Here is a 25,581-nt window from a genome sequence, read left to right on the forward strand (position 1 = left end):
GCTTGCCTGCCTGAAGCACTCACCCTTGATCTGCCTGCCAGATAAGCCTGTGAAGTTTTGGCCTACCTACTTGCTCCTGCCCCCCCACCCCAGCCTGCCTTCCCTACTTCATTCCCCGCACTTCCTGCCCTCCTGTTCGGCTGCCTCCCTTCCAGCTTAGCGTGCTAAAGCCTGGAGCCTCAACAGGTAAACCGCCGCTGCCTCACAACATGGTTCTGGGATGGTGGAGAGCTTCCTTGGCCTCTCCCAAAAAAGTTCTCCACCCTCCCAAAACTGCTGTGTCGGAAAATTCCCCCGCACGTGATGCAGTTCCAGGATGGCAGAAAGCCCCCTCTGCTGCCCACTCTGCTGCCACTGTTGCTGCCTGGGAAGGGCTCCGTCTATGTGCCCAGGCCAGCTGTGTGTGTGTGTGTGAGAGAGAGAGAGAGAGAGAGAGAGAGAGAGATGGGAGGGGGGAGCAGAAGAAAGAGGGAAGGAGAGAGGAAAAAGAAAGAAAAAAGGAAGGGATGGGAAGGGAAGGGAGGACAAAAGAAAGGAGGGAGGGAAGGAAGGAAGGAAGGAAGGAAGGAAGGGAAAAAAAAGCTTATGATCACAACTGAACCCAAAATTTTGGTTGCTAAGCAAGAGCATTGTTGAGTGAGTTTCACCACATTTTACAAGTTGGCCATACCCACCCAGTCACCTGACCACCAAGTCACGCCCACCTGAAGTCATACCTACCTGACCCTCCAAGCCACGCCCACAAAATAAGCAACACCCACAGATAGGTAGGGAAATGTTTCACATTTCATCCTTGCTGAGTTCCCCCCACAGGGTTATTTTGAGGATATGAAGTAGAATGCGATCCCACTATTATTATTAGATATTATTATCATAACATTGCTCATTGTTGACTGTGTAGTTGTCTTACTGATGAACCTTTCTTCTGAAATTGCAACCTCTAGACTTTAGTTTCTTCTGTCCCTGCTGACCAACAGCAGGTAATGAGTATGAAAATTGTAGAGTGAAAACAGTGGCTTGGCCTCTTACTAATTTCATTTCCTGGATTTCTGTGATGGGACCCCTGGTAACCCCATGAATTTTGTCCATCTCTGCACAAAGGGAGTGAACAGAAAAGAAAGGACATCAGAAAGATAACAAAGCAATATTGGTTTCTGTTAATTTCCTGGAACTGTTTGCAGTTGCATCCGCTTTATGATGAAGGGTTATTTATCTCCTTGACAGGAGTATCTGTCACTGAGTGATCTCAAAGAAAAAGAGAAAGAAGATCCTCTTTACTCCAGAGATGAAGGTCTCTCTGTGAATAATGTTTTTGTTAAGGGAACAGGGACCCATGCTTGTTTATTTGCTTGCTTGCTTGCTTGCTTGCTTGCTTGCTTGCTTGCTTGCTTGCTTGCTTGCTTGCTTGCTTGCTTGCTTGCTTGCTTGCTTGCTTGCTTGCTTGCTTGCTTGCTTGCTTGCTTGCTTGCTTGCTTGCTTGCTTGCTTGCTTGCTTGCTTTTGTTTGGAGTCTTGATGTCTGGTATGAAAAAAAAATCAGTAACTACAAAAAGGGGGCTGGCTGTGGAATCCCCAGGATCATCCGTTTCCAAAGAAGGGGAATATGGACTTCATTGAAGTAGCATGGGTTGCTTCATGATCCCTCCATTGGAGTACCATCAGGCTGTTATTCTGGTCAGAACAGGTGAAGAAAAATAGAGAGAATTGTTAGAAGAAATATCCTTTGGGGTTCCATTCCAAGTGGGGAGAAAGACACTGTAGAAACGTGGATGATTGGAAAGATGGTTTAATGACGAACAAGATCACATGTATTGAGGTCCTGGGCAGAAAAAGGGAAAGGATGATGGGATTTCCTGGGTTTTATGCCTTCTGTTGAGTTTTGAATTTTAGCTTGTGATCTAATTGTCAGATTCCCAGGGAGCAGGGAGTGTCAGAATGGAATGGAATGGAATGGAATGGAAGGGACCTTCTAATTCAACTCCTGCTTAGGCAGGAAACCCTTAGCTAACTTTGTAGGCTGTTTGTGTCCTAGGCTTGGTTGAGCCTTGCTGGGTGATGTAATCTTCCCAGGTGCAATGTGGTGAGATCAGTAGAGGGCTAATCCTATCATGTCCTGAGGGCCATGTCTTAATCCCATCATCCTGGAGTTGAAGGTGGGGCAGGGAGTTGCAGGAAGCTGCTTTGTCTTAAAAACATGTTTCTCTTTTTCTCATCCAGGGAAATACAAAATTCTGCCTTTTAAATATTTCCCAGAATATTTCATTCTTCTAGGAGGAGGGTGGGTGCTAACTTCCTACACCATATTTTCTGCCAAATTTACTTTCAGGTTGCCAGGATGGTTTATTTTTGGTTCAGTTTTAATTCAGCGTTACTTGAATGGCTCTTTTTAAATTCTAGCTTGCTGTCTACAGATTAAATATAGTTGCTTTGTCTGCCTTTACCACAAGATTATGGTTAACCATGACTGAGAAAAACATAACTGTTTATTAACTTAAAAGATCCTGCACAGGTAGTTTTTCTCACCATCTGCAATTTCTTCTTCATACTGAAGAATGGGTGTCGGGAGGCACTTTCCTGACTAAAAGGTCATGCTATTACTATGAGTACTGAGGGGAAGAAAATGACAGTCTTTGAAACTACAGAATATTGAAGAAAAATAGTGTTTTCATGCAACAAATAAGTTACGGCTGAGTATTTTAGATAGCTGTGTAGGTGAAAAAGACATAGACAAATAATGTAGTAAGGCTGTTATGTCCAATTCATATGTCATGCCACACCACCAAAATCGTTCTTTTAGGCCTAGTCTAATATTTTCTAATATACTGTACTTAGTTGTAAGTCACAATTTATGCTTTATATGAGTCCTCTGTAATTTATTCAACTACCATAAAACAAGCATAGTAGTTCAATGGTAGGCAAAGTTGGTTCTTCTATGACTTGTGGACTTCAACTCCCAGAATTCCTGGGCCAATCACGCTAGCTCAGGAATTCTGGGAGTTGGAGTCCACATGTCATAAAAGAGCCAACTTTGCCTACCCCTGGGTTAGTTTAATGCGTGAATCCCGCCACTGTCTACATTGTGTAGCATGAAAGCCAGATGTATATTTTATATGCTTGCACATTAAAGACTCTGGCCTCTTGCATCTGTTAATTCTACTGGGAAGATCTGCTATTCCAGGGATTCCCAACCCCTTGGCGACAGCCAACTAGTGGGCTGTGAGCTGCTTGCAATTGGGTTGCAGAAGCGACATATGAGTGCGCATCCCCACTTGCGTGAGCGGTGGGAGAATACATTCACACACGTTCCACTTGCATGAGTGGCAGGTGCATGTGCCCCGCTGCTTGAACAAATTAAGCTGTGCCTATGTGTGAGCTTACTGATGGCGGAACTGTCCCCTTTCCCGCTCTCCCTCCACTGGTCTACAAAACCGGAAAGTTTGGGAATCCTGTTCTATCCCACACATTGTACAGCAGCTTCCAATCACCTTATTTATGACATGACTCATTGCTGAATTGTTATAAAATTAGATCTATCGGTTTTAGAACTTACACCCTGTTATTAAAGTCAATGTATATTATAAACAAAGCACTCCAATTTAATCTGATCTATCTAATTTAGTACACAAATCTTTTGTGTGTGTGTGTGTGTGTGTATAAGAGGTATGGGATATTTTAAAATACGGTATCAAAAAAAAAGAATAGTAAAGTAAACTAAAAAAACAAATTTCATGAAAACTTCTGTTTCACTCATGTATTACCAGAGTCCCTAAGGAATTGGGTGGCATACAAATCGCATAAACAAACAAATAAAACAAACAAATAAATCACTTTGCTTAAAAAAATACTTAAGTTGATTTTTGAAGAGAAGAATAATTGCTATATTTCAAATAATCAGCCAGATTGGAAAAATTGTGAGCAGATGGGTTGTCTGCTACCTTACTCTACGTGAATCCCAGCGACCGGTTAGGTCCCACAGAGTTGGTCTCCTCCGGGTCCCGTCAACTAAACAATGTTATTTGGCGGGACCCAGAGGAAGAGCCTTCTCTGTGGCGGCTCCGACCCTCTGGAGTCAGCTCCCTCCAGAGATTAGAACTGCTTCCACCCTCCTTGCCTTTCGTAAACTCCTTAAAACCCACCTCTGTCGTCAAGCGTGGGGGAACTGAAACATCTCCCCCTGCCTATGTAGGCTGTTTTTGTGTATGATATGACTGTATGTATGTTTTTTATATATTGGGGTTTCTTATTTTTTAGACTTTTTAAATGTATTATTGTTATTTTAGATTCTAACTATTAGATTTGTCATTGTATATTGTTTTTATCATTGCTGTGAGCCTCCCCGAGTCTACGGAGAGGGGCGGCATACAAATCTAATTAATAATAATAATAATAATAATAATAATAATAATAATAATAATAATAATAATAATACTCTACATGCTATACATTTAAAAAGTATTTCAAGGCTCCTTCTTTTGTATCTTACAGTCACATTGAGTTTGAATTAGAAAACTTCCAACTTAAGACACTTAAATGTGTTGATCTCCTTATAAGAAAGATTATTATAATTTCATAACCTAACCTTTAAAAAAAATGTGCATCAGTTGAAGGTGCAAGCACGATTCTATAGTCTGGTCCTGCAGCATTCCAGATACAAGTATATGACTAAGAGGCATTTATCATAATTGTAATAAAAATAACAAATTTAAATTCTTGTCATTTTATCATCTGTTTATTCTCACAACCTGGTTGGTGAAGTGAGTCACCTTAGATAAGATTTTTGTATTGGTATTTTAATTGGATTTGTATGCCGCCCCTCTCCAAGGACTCTGGGCGGCTCACAGCATACATGAGACATAACAATACAATAGATCAAATTTATACAGTTAAAAAATCTTTAAAAGTTCTAAAACACTTTAAAAACATTCATTAACATTCACCCAATAAATTTACACTAAAAACACTCATTCTAGTTCTAATAGCACCTTTGGCACAAAACCAACTGCATGATTTTTGATCAGTTCTTCTTTTTCAGCCTTAGGAACTATGCAATGGTATCTCATTGTCAAAAATTACTTTTCCAGGCAATCAGGAAGAATGCATACAAAAAAGTTTTATTCCCAGAATTGTGCATTATATGACACACCTGCCTCATTCTTCATTTTAGAGCTGATAAATTTTTTTCATGGAAAACTCCATCTTTTAAATGGGTAGGAAATTAATTGACTCTGTAGCAACTGATGAAAATAGTAAGTTGATATTACATCACTCGTCATCATCTGTTATGAAAGAATCTTAAAATTATCTTGTATCTCCTCTGCCTCTGGTGGATCTATGGCATCCCTCTTCTTACTACTTGAATCCAAACATTCTATTACTCCACCAACTAGAATATGACAGAGAGAAATAGGTGTCATACGAGGGTCGCCCAGAAAGTAATACACCACATTTTTTCTCAGCCTACAATAATGATATGAATGTGAAACTTTAGATATAAATTATTTGAATTGTCAGGAGTGCTTGTGTAAATTTTGTGTTTCTCCAGACTGCAGCAGTTTTTCGAAATGTCGTCTGTAAGAGATGTACGTTAAAAGCAGCCTGTCGACATTGAATTTCTCACTGTGGAGAAAGAAACTGTTGGGAATATTCACAAACTTTTGTGTACAGTTTATGGAGAATCTGCAGTTGACAGAAGTATGGTTAGTCGCTGGACACAGAGGGTAAGGCTATTAGAAGACGGTTCTGCAGAGTTCCAAGACTTTGTGACCAGAACAAGGAGTGGTACCGACAGGGCATACACGCCCTTGTGTCTCGCTGAAGGAAGGCCATAGAACAGGATGGAGATTACATGGGAAAATGGGGAGTATAGAAGAAACATCATTCTTTCTTGTGTGTAAATTTCATTGTGTTCAATAAATAATTGTTGAAGAAAAAATGGGGTGCATTACTTTCTGGTCGAACCTTGTATATCTTCCTTGCTATTGTCAAAAGAGAGGAAAAATCTGTTCTTTGTGCTTTTCTTGGTAAGAACTTAAAGCAAATGCTATGGTATTTATCAGAATTAGAAGAAGAGGTATCATACAAAAAGACTACTTGCCTGAACTTGCTTCCACTTGGAGCTTTTAATAAAAGGTGGATAGCATCTTCTATATGCTTTTCTTTTGTTCCTGTCATTCCATTCTTGGAAAATAACTGTTTCTAGAAATAGTCTTAACAGTAATGAATTATTAAGGATCCCAAACATAAAAACACTTGAGTAGCTTGAAGAGGCGTGCTTAATGTCCTCCTTCCTTTTGTGGAAATATCTAGGTGGTCATACACCGATGGAGTGTTTACTGATGCAGGGAATCTCTTATGTACACTTATCTTTAATAAGATTCTATTAGGGTGCCTATATTAAATTAAATTAATTAAATGAAATAAGTCAACATAGTTGGCAGCATGTCTCTGAAGGATGACTATAGATTTAGTGTTCAGCAACATCTTAAAAGGTCACAGCTTCTCATATTCTGAAGTAGGCATATTCATTTAAGGATTATTATTATGATTATTAGCAATTTCTGGGCTCAGGCTATTTGTCACTAAATACCAATAACGTAGAAGAAAAAATGTAGAATCTCAGAGCTTCCAGGTTTGGGGGGAAAGTATCCTGGAAGCGTCTGCTTTGTCAGCGTAGAAAATTCGATTCAATTCAATTCAATTTATTAGATTTGTATGCCGCCCCTCTCGAACGACTCAGGGCGGCTCACAACAATAATGAAAACAATATAACAGTAAACAAATCTAATATTAGATATATAAGAAAAGTATATAAAACCCCAACAATTAAAACCATACAACACATACATACCAAACATAAAATATAGAAGCCTGGGGGAGGTATCTCAGTTCCCCCATGCCTGGCAATAGGTGATGGCTTTTAATCTGATTTAGCAGGGCTCTGTTTGGTTTGTTGCTGCTCTTAAGATCTCTAATGTTTTTGGAATTGTTGTCTAACACATAATTTCTAAAATAGTATTGATGTTCTTATGGCAGAACTATATTACATGGGATTCCAATATTGATTAAAAATTGATAAGGGGAGAGTTTGACAATGTCTCCTTAATTTCCTCAAGTCATTGTATGTTTTAGAGAGCACTACTCTGGAACTTTTTATTGCTCTAGCCAGGGGTCTTAAACTCAAGGCCCAGGGGTCGGATCCAGCAGGCGGATTGCTTTAATATGGCCTGTGGAAACAGCAAAGGTCTGGCCTGCGGTGCTACTGCATGGCCCTCCAGAGCTCTTTCTGTCTGTCTGTCTATCTGTCTGCCTTCTATGCCACCCAATCCCATGGGACTCAGGCTTACAACAATATAAAATACAATAATACAACAATAGAAGTCAATATTAATATTAATACTAAACACATAAACATAATGTATGCAGCCCCGAGTCTACGGAGAGAGGCGGCATACAAATCTAATTAATAATAATAATAATAATAATAATAATAATAATAATAATAATATCCTATTATAAACCCATAACAATCCAACCAATCAAACATACATACCTAACTATCAGTGCAATTCGGCCATGACAGACGGTAGTATTCACGGCCCCCAGACCTGCCGGTAAAGCCAGGTCTTCACTGCCTTTCGGAAGGTCAGTAGGGTTGGAGCAGTATGGACATTGAGGGGGAGTTGGTTCCATAGAGTCGGGGCAGCTACAAAGAAGGCCTTCCCCCACGGCCCCACCAACCTGCATTGCTTGGTTGATGGGACCTGAAGAAGGCCAACCCTGTGAAGATAGTCAACTTTAGATTATATTTCTTCAAAATCCCCAGATAAATATTTAAAATACTACAAATGATGGTTCAAACAAACATAAACAAAATACTTATAATGCCAATAAAAATACTCCAAGCAAAGCAACAGCAGTACTTCTTATCCCTGAGATATTTGTATAAGTGCACACTTCAACTATGGACTGGGCTAAAACTAACTAAAGTGTCTCTTACACAAACACACACATTTTCAAGATGTCATTTTGTGAATAATAAAGGAGACATCCTCGAGACACTGGTTAAAATAATCTATTCTCTAGGCAACGCAGTATGGCTAAAAAGAAGCTTATTTTCCATTTCTTCCACATCTTATGAAATATCATCAGTTCTGCTCTTCACCAACCCCTCCTCCTTGAAACAGTTTGCTGCCCACGCAACTGGCAATAGCCATGAAATTGTTTCAGTTGTATATTCTGCAGTTTATTACAATTATATTGAAGTTTTTGTGCAGTTAAGAGAAGCATTTGTTCCTAGGCATGAGATATTTTGCTTTCTGTGTTTCAGTTAGTTCAAGGTCGCCTATATAAATGTGATGGTGTTATATACGTTCATAAGTAGTTGGGGGATGTAATTAACTTTTAAAAGTTTAACAGAATAACAGAATTGGAAGGGATCTTGAGGTCATCTAGTCCAACCTTCTTCCCAAGCAAGAGATCCTACATCTGCTTCTACCTAGGATTGAACTCCTAACCTCCTAATTGTGAGGCAAGAGCTCCATCTCTAGGCCACAACAGCATACCTTTATAAGAAATATTTCTTATTTTCTTACATTATGGATTAGATTGCATTCAAAATAGAAAGATTATGAAAACTCTTATCGGAAAACATAAAGGTACTGTAAACATACATTTGAAAAAATAATCTAAGATGTTCTCTTTAGTAAAACCATAGTAACTGTTTACCTAGATGAGCAATATAATCATATGAGGAAAACATTTTCATTGGAAGTACAAAGGAAGGTCCTGGGCCCTGCAAGTGACAATTCTGCTGGGGTTGGTAAGTGTCATCCTCTGATTTCCTAAATCAGGTTGACAAGATTTTTATTCTATGGATATCATTTCTTAGTATTTTCTAAGCTTTTCCTCTCTGGACAGGAATACTTAGCACTAGGGCCGTGATGACAAACCTGTGGCACGCGGAGCCATTTTTTAAGGCACACGAGATCCGGTGTGGTGCAGTGGTTAGAGTGCAGGACTGCAGGCTACTTCTGCTAGCTGTAGTTCAGCAGTTCAAATCTCACCCCTGGCTCAAGGTTGACTCTACCTTCCATCCTTCTGAGGTGTGTAAAATGAGGACCCAAATTGTTGGGGGCAATAGCCTGATTCTGTACACTGCTTAGAGGGAGCTGTAAAAGCACTATGAAGCGGTATATAAGTCTAAATGCTATTGCTATTGCTATCTTGCCCTATGTCAGCTCCAGTGCACATATGCATGCTATGTAGCAGATTTTTGTCCTTCCAGAAGATTCGTGAATTCGTTTTCACCTGATTGTAGAAGTTTTTTGGGAAGCTTGGAAAACACACTTACGTTTTGCCCGTTGTGCTGGTTTTTTGCACTCCAGAGGGTTCAGGGAAGCTTCCTGAAGCCCCAGAATGCAAAAAAACAGAAGTCAGTTTTTCTGAACTTCCAGTTTGCCAGTTTGGCCATTTTTTCATGTTCGAGGTTTCAGTGAGACCTGTGCACATGCAAGGGGACAGCATGGGGGGTGCACATGCATAGGGGGATGAAAGGGTTGTTGGCATGTGCACACATGGTAGCACACCACATACCTCCTGTTGGCACACGAACCAAAAAAAGGTTCACCATCACTGCACTAGGATGTCAAGGTTCCAGGTAGCATCCAAACTAAATCAGAGTCCAACCAAAGTACTCTTCAAAGTTCCAATTTATTTCTGGAGTCATCCTGGCACCTATACTGGGAAACCCAAATCTGAGTTTCCCACCCAGTTGAAAGTTCACATCCCTTGTCCCCTACTGACAAACATGTCACATTGACCACTCAGATTGTGCCAGCATGGAAAGTCCTCCTTCCGCGTCTGCCCAGGTGGTGGGCATAGCATGGCCTTGAACCCCTCAAAAGAATGCTTTGTGGCTGCATCTGCTCCCTCATGAAAATCACCCTTTCCAAGTTCCCATAAACATCATGCTTTCTATAGAGAGTGTGGCAAGCTGTTAATTTATCACCAACTTCTGCACCAGCTTGACATAGAATGTCTTAGGTTGACTGAGAATCTCCATAGACATCTAGGACCTGTTCCATTTATGTTAGATTTATTTGTATTTTTAAACACAGAGTTACAAATAATTAATCATTGAGGAGCCTAACAGCACAATCTTATATAGGTGAAACTTGAAAAATTAGAATATCGTGCAAATGTTCATTTATTTCAGTAAAGTAACTTAAAAGGTAAAACTTAATATATGAGAGATATTTATAACCTGCAAAGCAAGATAGTTCAAACCGTTATTTGTCATAATTGTGATTATTATGGGGTACAGCTCATGAAAACCCCAAATCCTCCATCTCAGAAAATTAGAATATTACATGCGATCAATTAAAAAAGGATTATACATAGAACAATATCAGACTTGTGAAAAGTATAAATATGTACTCAGTACAAACTGTGTTGATTTGGGGAGCCATGCCATCTGCTGGTTTTCGTCCACTGTGCTTCATTAAGTTCAGGGTCAATGCAGTCGTCTACCGGTAGATTTTGGAGTGCTCCATGCTTCCATCCGCATAGGAGCTTTATGGGGATGGTGACTTAAATTTTCCAGCAGGACTTGGCACCTGCCCACACTGCCCGAAGCACAAAAACCTGCTTCAATGGCTGTGGGATTACTGTCCTTGATTGGCCAGCAAACTCACCTGACCTGAACCCCATAGAGAATCTATGGGGCATTGCGAAGAAAAAGATGAGAGACATGACACATAACAATGCATACAACATTCAGCCAGGTTTGCATGTTTGTGTGTGTGTGATTTGTGTGCATGTGTACCTTCAAGTTAGCAGCAACTGACAGTCCCTGTACTTTTCTTGTCAGTAGTTCAGATTGATTTGCCATTGCCTCCTTCCCAAGCCTGAGGAAGAGTGGCTGGCAATAGGTCATCCAAGCTGGCTTAATTTTAAGGCAAAACTAGAACTCAGTATCCCTAATTCTAGCCTGATGCCTTAACCACTATACTGAACTGACTCTTAGTAATACTTACTTCTTATTACATAGATAGACGATTAAAGATAATAGAAGATCAAATGTGAACTTTTAATTTAGAGTTTCAGGGATTACTTGATTATCTCCTGTCATGTTGTTATTGAGTCTTAAGAACCACATAGGTTTTCTCCATGAATAATCTTTTGAATCATGTAAAATGAGTTAGCAGTTCACAAGTCACTTGAAAAATTGCAGTTTCAGAAATACTGAGAATGCAAGTTAATAATATGTAGCATTGTATGTCAACAAAAAAGTGCCTTCTAATATAACCTACACGTGTTTTTCCAATCCTGATTTCTTTGATAATTGGTCAGAGGTGAGAAGAAATACCTGAAACATAGCTTAAGCAAAATTGCTCTCTTTCCCATGGCAAATAGTGATGAAACCTGAGTGTATTCTAATCCAGTTAGAACCCTTAATTCAAAAAATAAATTGTGATGATTGCCTGGTATGGGTACATTATTAGCTGTTAGCTTCAGTTCTTTGAGTGCAGTTGAGATTTTCAGTAACCTGAACATTAACTTTGTTTCTGATAGAGTAGGTTAATGAAAATAGCAAAAGAAGATTAAAAAAAATATTCAATCTACTTCACGGGTATCAAACTCACCACGTCATGTTGCCATCACATGATGTTTCACAACATTTTTCCCATTCATGGAGCTGGGGTGGGCATGGCCTCTATGTGACGCATCGGATCTGTGGGCCGCCAGTTTGGCACCCCTGATATATTTAATCTTACGAATAAGCTGTGGTCAGATGTTTATCACTATCTCCTCATTTACTGATTACATTCTATTCCAATATTTTGGTCACTAAGCAAAATTGTCATGAGGTGATCATATGACTGAGAAAGACATTACAAACATCATTGGTTGCTGTGCTCAAATTCAAGTAATGTGCTTCACTCACACACACACACACACACTTTTTTTTCCCTTTTAGCCCTTTGTAGGGCAGAGATTGCTTAAAGAAGCGACCTCTTCCCAAACTGATTTTCTCTACAGGACAGAGCAAACTCAACTCAACTCTCTGACCTTAATTGCTTGACCTGAACCCTACTGCTTTCAGCTGCCTGAAACTTATCAGACTTAATTCAGTTTAACACTGAAGGCTTTTGTTGTCAGATATAATAAATTTGGTGGGGAATGTACACATTGGTCAGAAATTTGTTGTTTTTAAATTAGTGTTTATTACTGTCATATATGTGAATGGTCATTAAATGAGGTAGTTACTAAACAAAGAGTGGCTGTATTTTTTAATGTGGTTTTAAATAGCTGATAGCATTCTAAAGCAAAAACAGACTGGTTGAAATTTCCCAATCTCATACAAGGAAATGGGTACACATGAACTGAAATGCACCAATTTCTAGGAATCCAAGAGTCCCTGTTAATGTTCATACAAAATGATGCGACAAGAAAAACTGGAGCTCTGAAAAACTTCTACTTACAAAGAACTTGAAAATAGAGCCATTATATAAAAACTCTACTTAACATTCTTTTATATACTTGTGCAGAATGCTATGCAACACCCCTAGGGAATGAACATACACTGTCTTTAAAGACAGACATAGAAATAGAGACATACCTACACAGATGTATATATTGCCATATTTTGATAGCATATATAACATAGAAGGCTTTGTAATGGACTGGTTATTATACGTGGCAATAATATTTGACCATATAATGATCTTTTCTCTGGCAAAAAAGAAATGTTCATGCAGTAAATATACTGAATTTTAATATTAAAGATAAGTTAAGTAACATTAACAAATTAAACTATTTTAATCTGAAAACCAATATTTTTGTAATACAGTTTAGCTTTATGGCACCATCTTCTGGTGACTCTATTAAATCATTTTTATTTAATAAAAGACATGGTTCTGAAGTTCTAATGAGGATTGACTACATGGTTCAAAATTATAGGTAGTTTATTCTTTGCTTATTTGTTGTTTATTTTATTTAGAATTATTTTCTGACCACCCTTCAGAGAATGATATTCAATATCATAACTATATTGTTGATCAATAATCCAATTCTTAAACTGAGGGTTTTACCGTAAAAAAATACTTACTGTCATTTACTCTGGGGAATCCAATGTTAAAATCTTTCATGTAGTACTGACATAAGGATAAAAATCATGATACTTTGAATGTTATTTTTGAGAGAATACAACTATGTATTTAGTCTAATTTAGAACATAGAATAACAGAGTTGGAAGGGACGTTGGAGGTCTTCTACTTCAGCCCCCTGTTCAAGTAGGAGATACTATACCATTTCAGACAGACAGCTGTCCAGTGTCTTCTTAAATGCCTCTAGTGATGAAGCACCCATAATTTCTAAAGGCAAGCCATTCCACTGGTTTTGTAGGATCAATTCTATGTTTTGAGATTTGAGGATACGCTGAAGGCAAATGCTCACACGTGTTCAGTCTTTCACATGGTTTCTTGGTTTCAGTCAAGTATTTACATACAAACTATTGTGGTTGGCTCTGGCCCAGCTCCTGCCCCAAGGACTGTGGATGTGGGGGAGACATCCACATGCTGCAGGCCTGTTTTGCCCCCCCCCCAGTGGAATCTGATGATGAAGGCTCCCCTGACCAAGAAGACATGAGTGACAGGGAGGAGAGTGTGGCAGACAGCTCAGAAGGAGATCAATTATCTAGCTCCTCCTTGGATTCAGAACAAGAGTTAATGATACAGCCACGCATGCGGAGAACGATGCATAGGCAACAACTGAGAGATTATTATCAAAGAAAATGAGGCCACCTGTGGTTGGGTGGGGCTGTGGTAATTAGTGAGGCTGCTATAAATAGCAGCCTGTAGGTTTGGCCATTGTGGAGGATTATCTGATCCTTTGTTGTGTTTCATGTCTGCTTTACTGACTTTGACTTTTTGTGTGCTGATTTTTCCCTGCTTTGAAACTAAACCAGAGCAAAGTGTGTTTCACTTTGTGAAAGAAGGACTTTGAATTGCCTCACAGCTGCAAGCTAAGTATCACAGGACTGATAAGGGACTTGTATAAGTTACCAGTTTGTTTGGAGATGAGTGCTCTTTTTTATAACAAAAGAGGGCTTAATTTAAGTGAATTTTCATTATAAAGAACATTGTTTTGAATTTTCAAACGTGTGTGTGTGTCTGAAATTTGTACCTGTGAATTTTTGGGGGGATTCTACCAGAGAGCCCGACAGAACACAAACAATAAAAAGCTTTACTACTTTATGCTCTACAATTTGTTGTAGTTGATGAATAAACTTCGCTCTAGTCCTATATATTCTGTGGTGATAAGATCTAACTCATGGCTGTCAAACTCCTGGCCCAAGGGCTGGATGTACCACACACTGGCCACACCTAGTTTAGTAAAGGGGGCAGTCCTGATATGTCACATGATACCGTTGTGAAGTGACGATGTGAGTTTGACACCCCTGATGTAACTATTGTGTCTACAGGAATTATCATTTTGTTATATCTTTATATATCAAAATATATGCATCTGTCTCTTTAACAGAAGCAAATGGAAAAATAGAATTTGTCTAGGACTATAAAGAGAATCTTATCTGCAGTAAGGCAGAGGATCTGTTTAATACATCATCCTGTTTCCCTTCTTCCTTTTCTATAGGAAACCCACAAGTGGAACATAATAGTTTTCTGTTATTGTTCCTCCTCAGCAATCAATGGTTCTGTTCCTGGAGGTAGCCTTGAGCTCATAAAAAAAGGTTAGATGTAAGAACAGTAACATGTGAGAGGATTTTTCTCACTGCAGTAAGAAAATTTTGCACTTCAGGCTGTCATAGTGAAGGGGGTGGGAATCTACACCATTTCTCTGTAACAGGATTCTAGTAACATCTTTTCTAACTAAAAAAAACCTTATTAAAAGGTATTAGGTATTTGTGACTGGAACACACATCAGTTGTAGAGTCTTTTTGTTTTCAGAATGTCCTGTGGCTTAGATTCGCTACCTCTTACACAAGAGACTGGATTCAGTTTTTCCACCAGCCATGTATATTTCTAGCCTAAAACTGGTTTTTGACATTGCAATAAATATGCACTCATACAGATGTGACAACATGAAAATGTTATCTTTAATCAAGTATCTGATCTATTTTAAACATACAAAAGGGCTAGGACAATCTTACAAGGAGAAAGGGTGTTATACAATGGTCATCCATAAAATTCTCTGTTCTTATTTTCTGTAGAAGAAATATATCTGTTAGTTATTTAATAGATATTTATGGATTCTACCAGTTTACTTAAAGTTATTTTAACAATATAAGAAAGATAGTTTTTGAGAAGGGTAGTTTTATTAACGGCTTCTGTATAAAAGAGATAAAAGGGACCATAAATTTAACTTGTTCCTCCCACAGAAAACCTTATGAGCCTACTGGAATATCTTCATTCCTTCCTTCCTTATGTAATCAATATGTGTATAACAAAAATATCTCAATCATTGTATAAGTAATAATATTCTTCTTTCCTTCTGTCAGACAATTCTTCATCTCTTCTTGAAGATGAGGAGCTAGATATGGAGGCCACCAGCTGGCAGCTGAACAACACATCCATTAATGGACATGGTGAAAGTGCAACCACTGCCCGTTTCCCCAGCTGGGTGACTTTTGATGACAATGAAGTTAGCTCCACTTCTCCAATAACTACATCTCCTGTGAAACAAGAATCCTCATCGTTATCAGAAGGAGCAGCAACAGCAATCGCAGAGATCATAGATGTGAATACTAGTGCCCCTTTATCCTTAAAAAAAAGGGAACGCCCCAAGAGCACCTTGGGTGATTTTTCCAAAGTTCAGAAGCTCGATCTTTCTTCCATCACCTTGGTGCCATCAGTTGGTGGAACACCGCCCTGGAGTGCTACTAATCCTTTCCTTGACTTATCACTAAAGGATGTTCAACCTTCTCCTATCAATCCATTCAGTTCTTTCTTTGAGGAAAGGGACAGGCATACCCGAGGCAACTCTCTCTCTGGAAACACTAGTAAAAACCAGAGAGATTCCCTACTTATCCTTCATCAGGAACCTGATTCCATTAGCTTCAATGAGCCAAGTACTCACCTCAGACATAGAGATGCTATTGAGCAACTCAAGCAGCTCCGTATTGGTGATCCAGATCAGCTGAACATCCTCAGTCTGCCAGATGATGACCCTACAATCTCCACTGAGCTCCATAATACCTTGTCCACTTTGGGGCCACCTCAGCAAAAAGATGGCTGGCCAATGATGCTGAGGATACCAGAAAAGAAGAATATAATGTCTTCCAGGCACTGGGGTCCAATACATGTCAAACTGAAAGACAGAAGATATATACAGCTCTTCTATGAAAAGGGACTGGAAAAGCCTTTTAAAGAATTCAAGCTTGAAATAAATCATGAAGTTTCAGAGCCCAAGCTTCAAAATTATGATGAAAATGGAAGGATCCACAGTGTGAGAATAGACCGTGTTACTTACAAAGAAAAAAAGAAATACCAACCAAAGCCAGCTGTTTCTCACATAGCAGAAAAGGAACAGGTGATCAAGCTAGGCACCACCAATTATAATGATTTCCTTAGCTTTATCAGGGCTGTTCAGGATTCGTTGATGGATTTGCCCGCTTCCTCAACAGATTTGAGTACAGTAGGACTTAATTACCAAGAGGAAGAAATCACTGTTGACATAAAGGATGAATTCTATGGAATTTTGGCCAAAGGAGACAACAGAATCTTGCAGCATAATGTGTTGACACGAGTACATGTGCTCAGCTTTCTTTCTGGACTGGCAGAGTGTAGGCTGGGCCTCAACGACGTTCTTATTAAAGGGAATGAAATTGTTTTGCGGCAGGACATCATGCCTACCACCACTACCAAGTGGATTCAATTGAATGATTGCCATTTCCATTCATGTGTGGATGAAGAGGCATTTGCCAGTGCCCGTGTCATTATGTTTAACCCTTTGGATGCTTGCCGGTTCGAACTGATGCGCTTTAGGAGTGTCTTTTCTGAGAAGACCATGCCTTTTACTTTGAGGGTTACGGCTAGTGTCAATGGTGCTGAGGTGGAGCTTCAGAGCTGGCTGATGATGTCACCAGGGTTCTCATCCAACAGAGATCCTCTAAGTCAAGTCCCCTGTGAAAATGTGATGGTTCGGTATCCTGTGCCGCATAAGTGGGTGAAAAACTTCCGGAGAGACAGTGTCCTTGGGGAGAAGTCCTTGAAAGCAAAGGTGAACAAAACGGCTAGCTTTGGATCCACCAGCGCGTCTGGCCCTGAGCCAGCAATGAGGGTTACACTAGGAACTGCCAAATACGAGCATGCTTTCAATTCCATTGTGTGGAGGATAAATCGCCTACCTGATAAAAATTCTGGTGGGTACTGCTGCATGAATTTGATTAGCTTGTAAGAAAGACACATTAGTATAGTTTCTCGGTATCTTGTTCAGAAATTCAAATCGTTTTTTATGTCAAATGAAGTCGTTCCATTTTCTGAAAGTATGACTATGTAGCAGTAACAATAACAATAATTTTGTAATACCTCAGCTTTCTTTCAAAAAAATATGCTTAGGAGTGTATGTAGCCCCTGACTGCAACTCTTAAAGTGGCTACATTGTCAAGCATCTAACCATGTAGTAGACTCCTTGCCTCCTTGTAAATTTTCACCTTCCAGAAGGAAAAAATCAGGAGAATGATAACGAGGGACCTGTTAATGTACCAGTGCAACATTTTTCAGCTTGCTAACTATTTTTATTTTGTTGTAAAATCAAGGAAAAGTCTAATATGACACTTTTCCCGTATTAAGTTTCAACCACTAAGAAGGCCTCCTTCAGAATTTTATTTCTTGTGGCAAATCTCACAAGACTTATTAGTGGTACAAAAAGGGGGAAAAAAACTATGACACATTGAGCCTTCTGAAGATGTAATTGATAATCTGCCAGAAAAACCAATACTTTCTTAATTGAAGCTCCAGTGAAAGGCACCAGCCGGCCTTTCTCACATATAAAGTAGCTCTCAGCATGTGTGAGATTTCAGAGCTGTTCTTTTGTTCTTTAGGAAATCAATTATTTTCCACCTAAAATCCCACCTAATATACTCTGTTCTCAGCATGAACTGAGGAACGCAGCTCCTAGAATTTTTATTACTGACAGATTTTTTTATTAGTAGTATTTTATTACTATTCTCTAGAAACAACTACTGTACATCTTTCCTCAGCACTTTGGCTCCATTGGAGGAATTTCAGAGAATGCTGTTAACTGCCTGACTACAGTACAGCACCATCTTGTCTGAACACGCCTGATCTCCTGGCATGTTACAAGCAAGGCTGAATTGAGAACAGAATAAGTTCCTTTCTGTTCCACCAGCTTCGTTGCTGTAACATAAGAAAAGATAACACTGCTTGTCCCAGCCAATTGTATGTTTTTCAACTGAAGGCCCATGACCATTTTCTGTAAAATTGGACAGTGAACAGGATATTATTAAATAAGTTATATTATAAATATAAAAGCCGCCCAGTATCACCCTGTAGGGAAAATGAGTGGCATAGAAAAGCCTTCTCTGTGGCGGCCCCGGCCCTCTGGAATCAACTCCCCCCAGAGATTAGAATTGCCCCCACCCTCCTTGCCTTTCGTAAGCTCCTTAAAACCCACCTCTGCCGTCAGGCATGGGGGAACTGTGATATTCTTTCCCCCTAGACCTTTACAATTTATGCATGGTATGTTTGTTTGTATGGATGTTTATTTTTATAATAAGGGTTTTTAGTTGCTTTTAGTATTGGATTTACATGATGTTTTTTATTACTGTTGTTAGCCGCCCCGAGTCTACGGAGAGGGGCGGCATACAAATCCAATAGATAGATAGATAGATAGATAGATAGATAGATAGATAGATAGATAGATAGATAGATAGATAGATAGATAGATAGATAGATAGAAAGAAGTTTAATAAATAAAATGCATTAAAATATCACTACAGCACAGCAATTCTAGCCCATTGTTGACACTGATTCACAGTTAACTCTAATTAACAGATTAAAAACCATTAACAGAATAATTTTTCGCATAGTGGAAAGCATTCCTGTTTGTGTCGGGGATAATCAAATGAATAACAGCAGAGGCATCACGTAATAGAACAGTGGTATAAAAAATGAAGACAAAATCATGTTGCAGAATTGATATACTTTGAGGAAGTTTGTCAAAACAGTACTAGAATGCTATAAAATATTTCACGGAACTGAAACTTTTAGAAATGTATCTATTTAAGATCTCAGAAACTGAAAAGGTCACAGAATTTGACCTTCTCTATTCTACATGGAGATCTCTCCTGATTCCAGAAATCTAAGTCCACTCACTTATCCTTGTACTTTTTATATAATCAAACGTCTAACAACAACAAAAAAAGGCTAAGCAGGGGGTTGGACTAGAAGACTTCCAAGGTCCCTTCCAACTCTGTTATTATTATCATTATTATTAAAAATAAAATATGAATACTAAAAGTATTTTCTTAATTACTTGCTTATATATTTATAATATTAATTATCTCTGTCCAGAGGCTGGATAACTTCTAGACTCAGTTCCCATATGATTCTAAACATAAAAACAATGAACCAATGAAATAGTCACAATACAACCCTTTGCATGAATACTATAGAACTGGTGCATATATAATGGGCTATTGTAATCGATGGATGTTCATATGACCATGGCATAACTAAATTTTACTTCTTATTTGGGCCTTGGTAAACTGATGTTGTGATGCATGGAAATAACTGTTGTCCATTCTGGATACAAAGCAAGTGTGCAGCTGTCTTTTATTGTGTTTGAGAAACAGCTGTTATGATGTCATAACTCTGATTTTTTTATAAAAAAAAGTTACATTGATCCAGCTTGAAGATGTTAAGATAAAAACAGATACGCTGAATTCTCCTGAAAAGCATTGCTTTTTGCAGTGTTGTTCCAACAGCAGCTTGATAACTTCTGATGTATGTTTCTCCGTAAGCAACTTGTTGCTGGCTGGTAAATAATGGGCCTTGTTTATAGGCTGTGAGAAATCTCTGTCCCAACTGTGTATGATTCATTGCTTCAGTACAAAAGGATGTTTTTAGTTAGACAGCATCAGGCAGAATAAAGAATGTTGAGAAAGTATTGATTCCTGGAATGTTTTTCTGCCTAGCCTGAAAACAGGCCAGCCCATATTGAATAAGAATAGACTTAAAGTACAGAAAACCAACACTTAATCAAACCTCCTTCTCAATGTGTACTATAGGAAAATTGCTGAAATTTAAAATAAATCCCCTGCAAAATATTGCATAGATTATACACATGTACACAACCAGCAAACAGACTTTGTTTTTATGACACGCTGATTTTTACTATTTTTTGTTTGAGGCTTTGTGTATTCCTTGAACTTAGCCAGAATGGCTTGTAACTGTGATGTATGATGCAGTATGTTTTGAGGTTCAATACAATTGTAGATATTCAGTAATTTGTAGATAAACAAACCATGGCTTTTGGTGCAGTTTTCAATCCCAGCACCAGAGAAAAACAAAAAAAGACTCACTTAAATTAGGCAACTTCCCCCCAAGTAATGTCCCAAACTGAGTGAGCAATTTTGATTCCATATTGCTAGTGTCCTCTAGAAGACTTGATAATCTCTGCTTCTCAAACATTCTTCACTCCTTCTCTACATCAGGGGTCACCAATCTTGGCAACTTTAAGACTTGTGAACTTGAACTCCTAGAATTCCTCAGGCAGCAAAGCTGGGAGTTAAAGTCCACAAGTCCGAATGCTGAAGGGTTAGAGACCCCTGATCTAGATGATGGTGAGACTGTGGCGATATCATTTAAACTATCCTGATTCTGCTTCTAAAACAGAAATTGGCAATCTTGTTGTTGAATGATATTCAGAATAATCTGACATTGCATATCACTCATCTGTTGGCTGGAGCAAGTTGTGAGAAGGTCAAAAGTTAAAAACAACTAGGATTCATAATTTCCCCATTCTATTAGCCCCTTTGTCCTTTACTCCCTCTTCCCTTTTGACAGTCTCATATGTCTCTTTCTATCCAGAAAGCTGCTGCCAAACAGATTGCTGACACAGACTTTTGATGTTACAAAAGGAACACATTACTGCCCTTCCATATTTTAAGCAAATATCTACATAGGTCCCACCACAAACAAGTTGAGCTGTTCAAGTGTACGCGCTCCAGCCAGCCACTCACACAGCCCAATTCCAAATAGGTCACAATCCGGTAGTGGGCCACAGCCCAGGGGTTGGGGACCACTGTTTTACATGAAATGCAAAATAATATATTTATAAATCGTACTTTATATCCACGAGAATACTCAAAAATGATCTTGTTGTCTGGCATACACCATATTTGTCTGTATAGTGTATAACACAATCAGGACAAAGCTAAACACTCTTCACAGAGGAACACACGGTATTATTCCTATATCACAGACAGGGAGATTTGGGCTCATGGTTGTGCAAGATCACAGAGAAGTCATATATTTAAACAGATAGTTACCAATTTTAGACATTGCAAGAGTGCACACTGAAGTTCAGGTATTTGACACAAAAGGTTGCCCAACCATTGTCCATATGACTGTATTCATTGTTTAAGCCAATGTATCACAATTTTGCTTTAGAATCAATATTCTTTAAACCTAAATATATATTTATAAAATTACATGAGTAAAGTATTCTGAATGGGACAAAATTAGATATGCATCTGCAGCTTTAATGCCTTGGGACTGAGCATTTTAAAAGACCATGTTTGTATGTGTTGGATTATTATTTTCTACATTAACATGTAGAACTGTTAATAGCATGTATCAGTCTTAACTATATGTCAAGTGATAAATCTGCATGAAAGAAGAGATAACCAGCCTTTAGCCAGCATTAGGTGACAGTTTCTCAAGCTTTTTTCCCCAGGGCTTATTGTGATGTATTTCCAAGGTATGCCAGAAGGTTGTGAAAGTTGTGTAGCAATATTCTAAAATGTGTGGGCAGTGTGACATTCCAACTCCCTTTAGTTAACTAATTTTGCCAGTGGTGATGAATTGTAGGGATTATAGGAGCTGTAGTTGTTTAGGCAGGTTCTAGAATTAGAATATGTGATACTAGTAATATTCTAGGGATGCTTTATTTGATACCTGTTTATCTTATCAAATTTGATCTTTAAAAAAAAGTTATGTATCTCCATATTTTGTGTCAGAAAAGCTGACCTCAGAATTCTAACATAATTATTTGAATAATTCAGTGCCTTTCTTTTGGTATTTTGTCATCCTTCCCCCCCCCCCCCCCCCTATGTTTCCATGTCGGTGTTCTCATTTGCCTTATTCTTTCATTACTTTTTAGCTGCAGGTCATCCTCATTGCTTCTTTTGCCACTTGGAACTTGGCTCAGACCGGGAAGTGCCTTCTCATTTTGTCCGCTATGTGGATGTAGACTTTGATATGCCAGCAAGTTCAGCATCCAAGGCTACCGTTCGGTCCATCTCTGTGGAAGGCAAGACTGATGTGAGGAAGTGGGTGAATTATACAGCACATTACAATTATAAGGTATGGTTGAATAATTGATAACCACCCAGTCACCCACACCCACACTTTTGTTTTTCTTTTAAAATTGGTGTGGCTTACAGGAGCTTCTGGGTTTGTTTATTTCTGCATTTAGATAACTTTTGATAGCATGCCTTCTACAGAATCACTAATGTATGAATAGTCAGATCTTCCATGCTATCTGATGTACGTTGCCTGCAGTAAATAATGGATTGAAACAATCTCCAGCTTTTTGGCAGAATATATGTTGCATAAAAAGGCCCCAGGCTCAGAACCTGACATCTCAAAATTAAATGATCTCATATAATAAAAATCAGAAGCAATCTCTTCCTGAGCCACAGAAGAATCACATTTAATTACTATGGGACAAAAGTCTGTACATTACTTAGCTTTTCAATATGGTCTTTTAAATTATCATAGAATGGGAAGGGACCTTAGAGATCCTGTTATCCATCCTATTTGTCAGAACAGAATTATTCACTCCCATGATTTATGTAGCACACTATGCAGAGCCACATTTGGAAACATGTACAGCATATAGCATCTTTTGGGAAAGGCCCTGTTCTCCGATCCAACTAGACATAGTTCCTGCTTAATCCATTAATCCTCCTTCTTGCTTGTTTGGATTTGTTTTGGACTTACCACATTATTTAGCATGTTCATTCTTGATCTGATCATCCTTCTGTTTGATCAAATGTTCTTACATTTTTCCTTCCGTATTTTTAAAAATATTCTAATATTCTTTTAATTCTTCTTCAAAGTTTCCTAGAGTTATTTTTTTCTCTCAAAACACCTTGTCCTTCTTTCTAATTTACTTTCCTTTAGTTAAACTTCAGTTTTTAACCTTGACAAGTTCACTGTACTTACCGATTTTTATTTTTTATTTTTGCTTAAGCAATGAGCCATTCCTCATCTGATCTCCTTGAATATTTTGCTAGCTCTTTCATTGCTTTATAGATTTCTATTCATTTCAAGTGTCTCCCCTTTTCCCCAAGTTACTTTTCCCCCCCTACAAATTGCTTCTTTTAATGATCTGGGCAGAAGGCAATTGCTTATGTTAGGACAATGGTAGAACATTTCCTTGGCCTACAATGCCCTTCTTTTCTTGAGCTTTCACTCTTCTCCTAATCACCACTGTGGGAACACCCCTGTGGGTGAACCTTGCTGGCCTTCTCCCAGCCTTCCTATATTTTGCTCAGAAGTTTTTAAGCTCTTCCTTTCTTTCATAACATAGAGTTAAGGGAAACGACAAGACTGTGTGTCCTCCCACCCCCTTTTAATTTTATGAGCCTTGGTGGTGCAGTGGTTACAGTGCAGTATTGCAAGATGCTTTTGCTGACTGCTGAATTCAAATCTCACCAGACGCAAGGTTGACTCAGCCTTCCATCCTTCCAAGGTGGGTAAAATGAGGATCCAGAGTATTGGGGGCAATAGGCTGACTCTGTAAATGAATCATTTAGAGAGGGATGTAAAGCACTGTGAAGCGGTATGTAAGTCTAAGTTCTATTGCTATTGATAATTTTGTCCGGAATTCCTAGGCATTCAGTTTGACAGTCAGCTGATTAGAGCTTCTCAGTGCTAGTCTTGCCTAAATGCTTTTAAATTTAAAACTCCGTTCTTCAGCTCACTGTTTCATCTTTTTTCTTCTAGGAATGGTTTTTTGATCTTGAATTACTTAATTGCTGTGGGCTTTGTCACTTTGGGTTTCTCTCTCTCTCTTTTTCTCTCCAGCTTGCCATTATGAAGTTCCAATGAACACCAGGCTCATCTCTGAGCATTGTCTCTTCTCTAGCTATTTCTCAATTGTCCCTATTTAATACTGTTCAGTTCTACTTCCCTATTTCCAGAAAAGTGCTTTTCTGAGTACTTCAGGTCATACATTCCTGTGGAAGAACTAACCCCCTGCTTAAGAGCCATGGTGGCACAGTGGTTAGAACGCAGTACTTCAGGCTAACTCAGCCTTCCATCCTTACAAGGTTGGTAAAATGAAGACCCAGATTGTTGGGAACAGTAGGCTGACTTTGTAAACCACTTAGAAAAGACTATAAAGCACTATGAAGCGGTATATAAGTCTAAGTGCTATTGCTGTTTATGAGAGGCAGGTAATTTGTCATCTCATGGCCATTTTCAAATGTTTTTAAAAGGTCTCTTGGTTTTGGGATATAATATTTTTGTACTGCTTACATCTTTCCCATTTGTAAAATGGTAGAATGGCTCATATTTAGAGATTTGAAGAATGCATATTTTCATGTCTTTACAAAGATCTTGCTATTTAGGCTTAAGCTTAGACTTTAGAATAACTTTATTGTCACTTTGAATTGCCCTTTCTTTACTTTTTAATATTGATTCATATAATAATTTAATTTTTCATTATTTTGCTTCTCTATGGCCCTCTGTTATGTAATGTCACACCTTTTGACTCCAAGATGTAATTTCATTCCATTATTTAGATTAACTCATTTCCATTCAGGTTTCTTCAACACATATCTCAAGTTCTTCTGCACATTGTTTTCTGGATCAGTTTTAAGAGGTCTCCAAATCAAGGACCAACAGTAGATATCACCAAAGAAACTACTGTCTTACTGCCATGACTCCATATGCTTCAGGTGTTTGTACACAAGTTTTTCTCTGTAACATGAGTCTTGTTTTTCCCCAATTACTGAATTATATTAAGTTACAACTCTAGTTGTTTGCTTCACCAAATTGGTTTTATTCATTTGAATATTAAAGAGTTCATTGCCTTCATGGTGGTAAAGAGAAAAAACCTTTTGGAGACATTCCCTCTGTGCATCCTTTGTATAATGGGGAGAACCCATCTCCAGGGCCTCTGTATACTAGGTGCTTGGCTTTTGTGAATCAAAGAAATCCTCAAGGTTTTTGAAGTTTGGAAGGCATTGGAACTGTCCCCATAGTCATACTACCCATGTAATATTGATCATTCTGCAATAATCTAATGCATAACAAAAATGTAGTATATCTACTTGAAAATTTTAAAAAAACAAGAAGTAAAAATGTTA

At 38.5% G+C, this 25,581-nt stretch overlaps 1 protein-coding gene across 1 annotated transcript in view; it reads left to right on the plus strand.

Annotated features, from left to right (window-relative positions):
* The window catches only part of STON2 (stonin 2), a 90,840-nt gene that overhangs the window by 58,170 nt on the left and 7,089 nt on the right, over window positions 1-25,581 (plus strand). Inside the window, exons 5-6 of the mRNA XM_070753935.1 lie at window positions 15,517-17,379; window positions 22,365-22,567. Coding sequence (XP_070610036.1) covers window positions 15,517-17,379; window positions 22,365-22,567 — 2,066 coding nt within the window. The remainder of the gene's footprint in view (window positions 1-15,516; window positions 17,380-22,364; window positions 22,568-25,581) is intronic.

The sequence above is a fragment of the Erythrolamprus reginae genome, chromosome 1 (assembly GCF_031021105.1).
Source record: "Erythrolamprus reginae isolate rEryReg1 chromosome 1, rEryReg1.hap1, whole genome shotgun sequence".
Classification (NCBI taxonomy): Eukaryota; Metazoa; Chordata; class Lepidosauria; order Squamata; family Dipsadidae; genus Erythrolamprus; species Erythrolamprus reginae.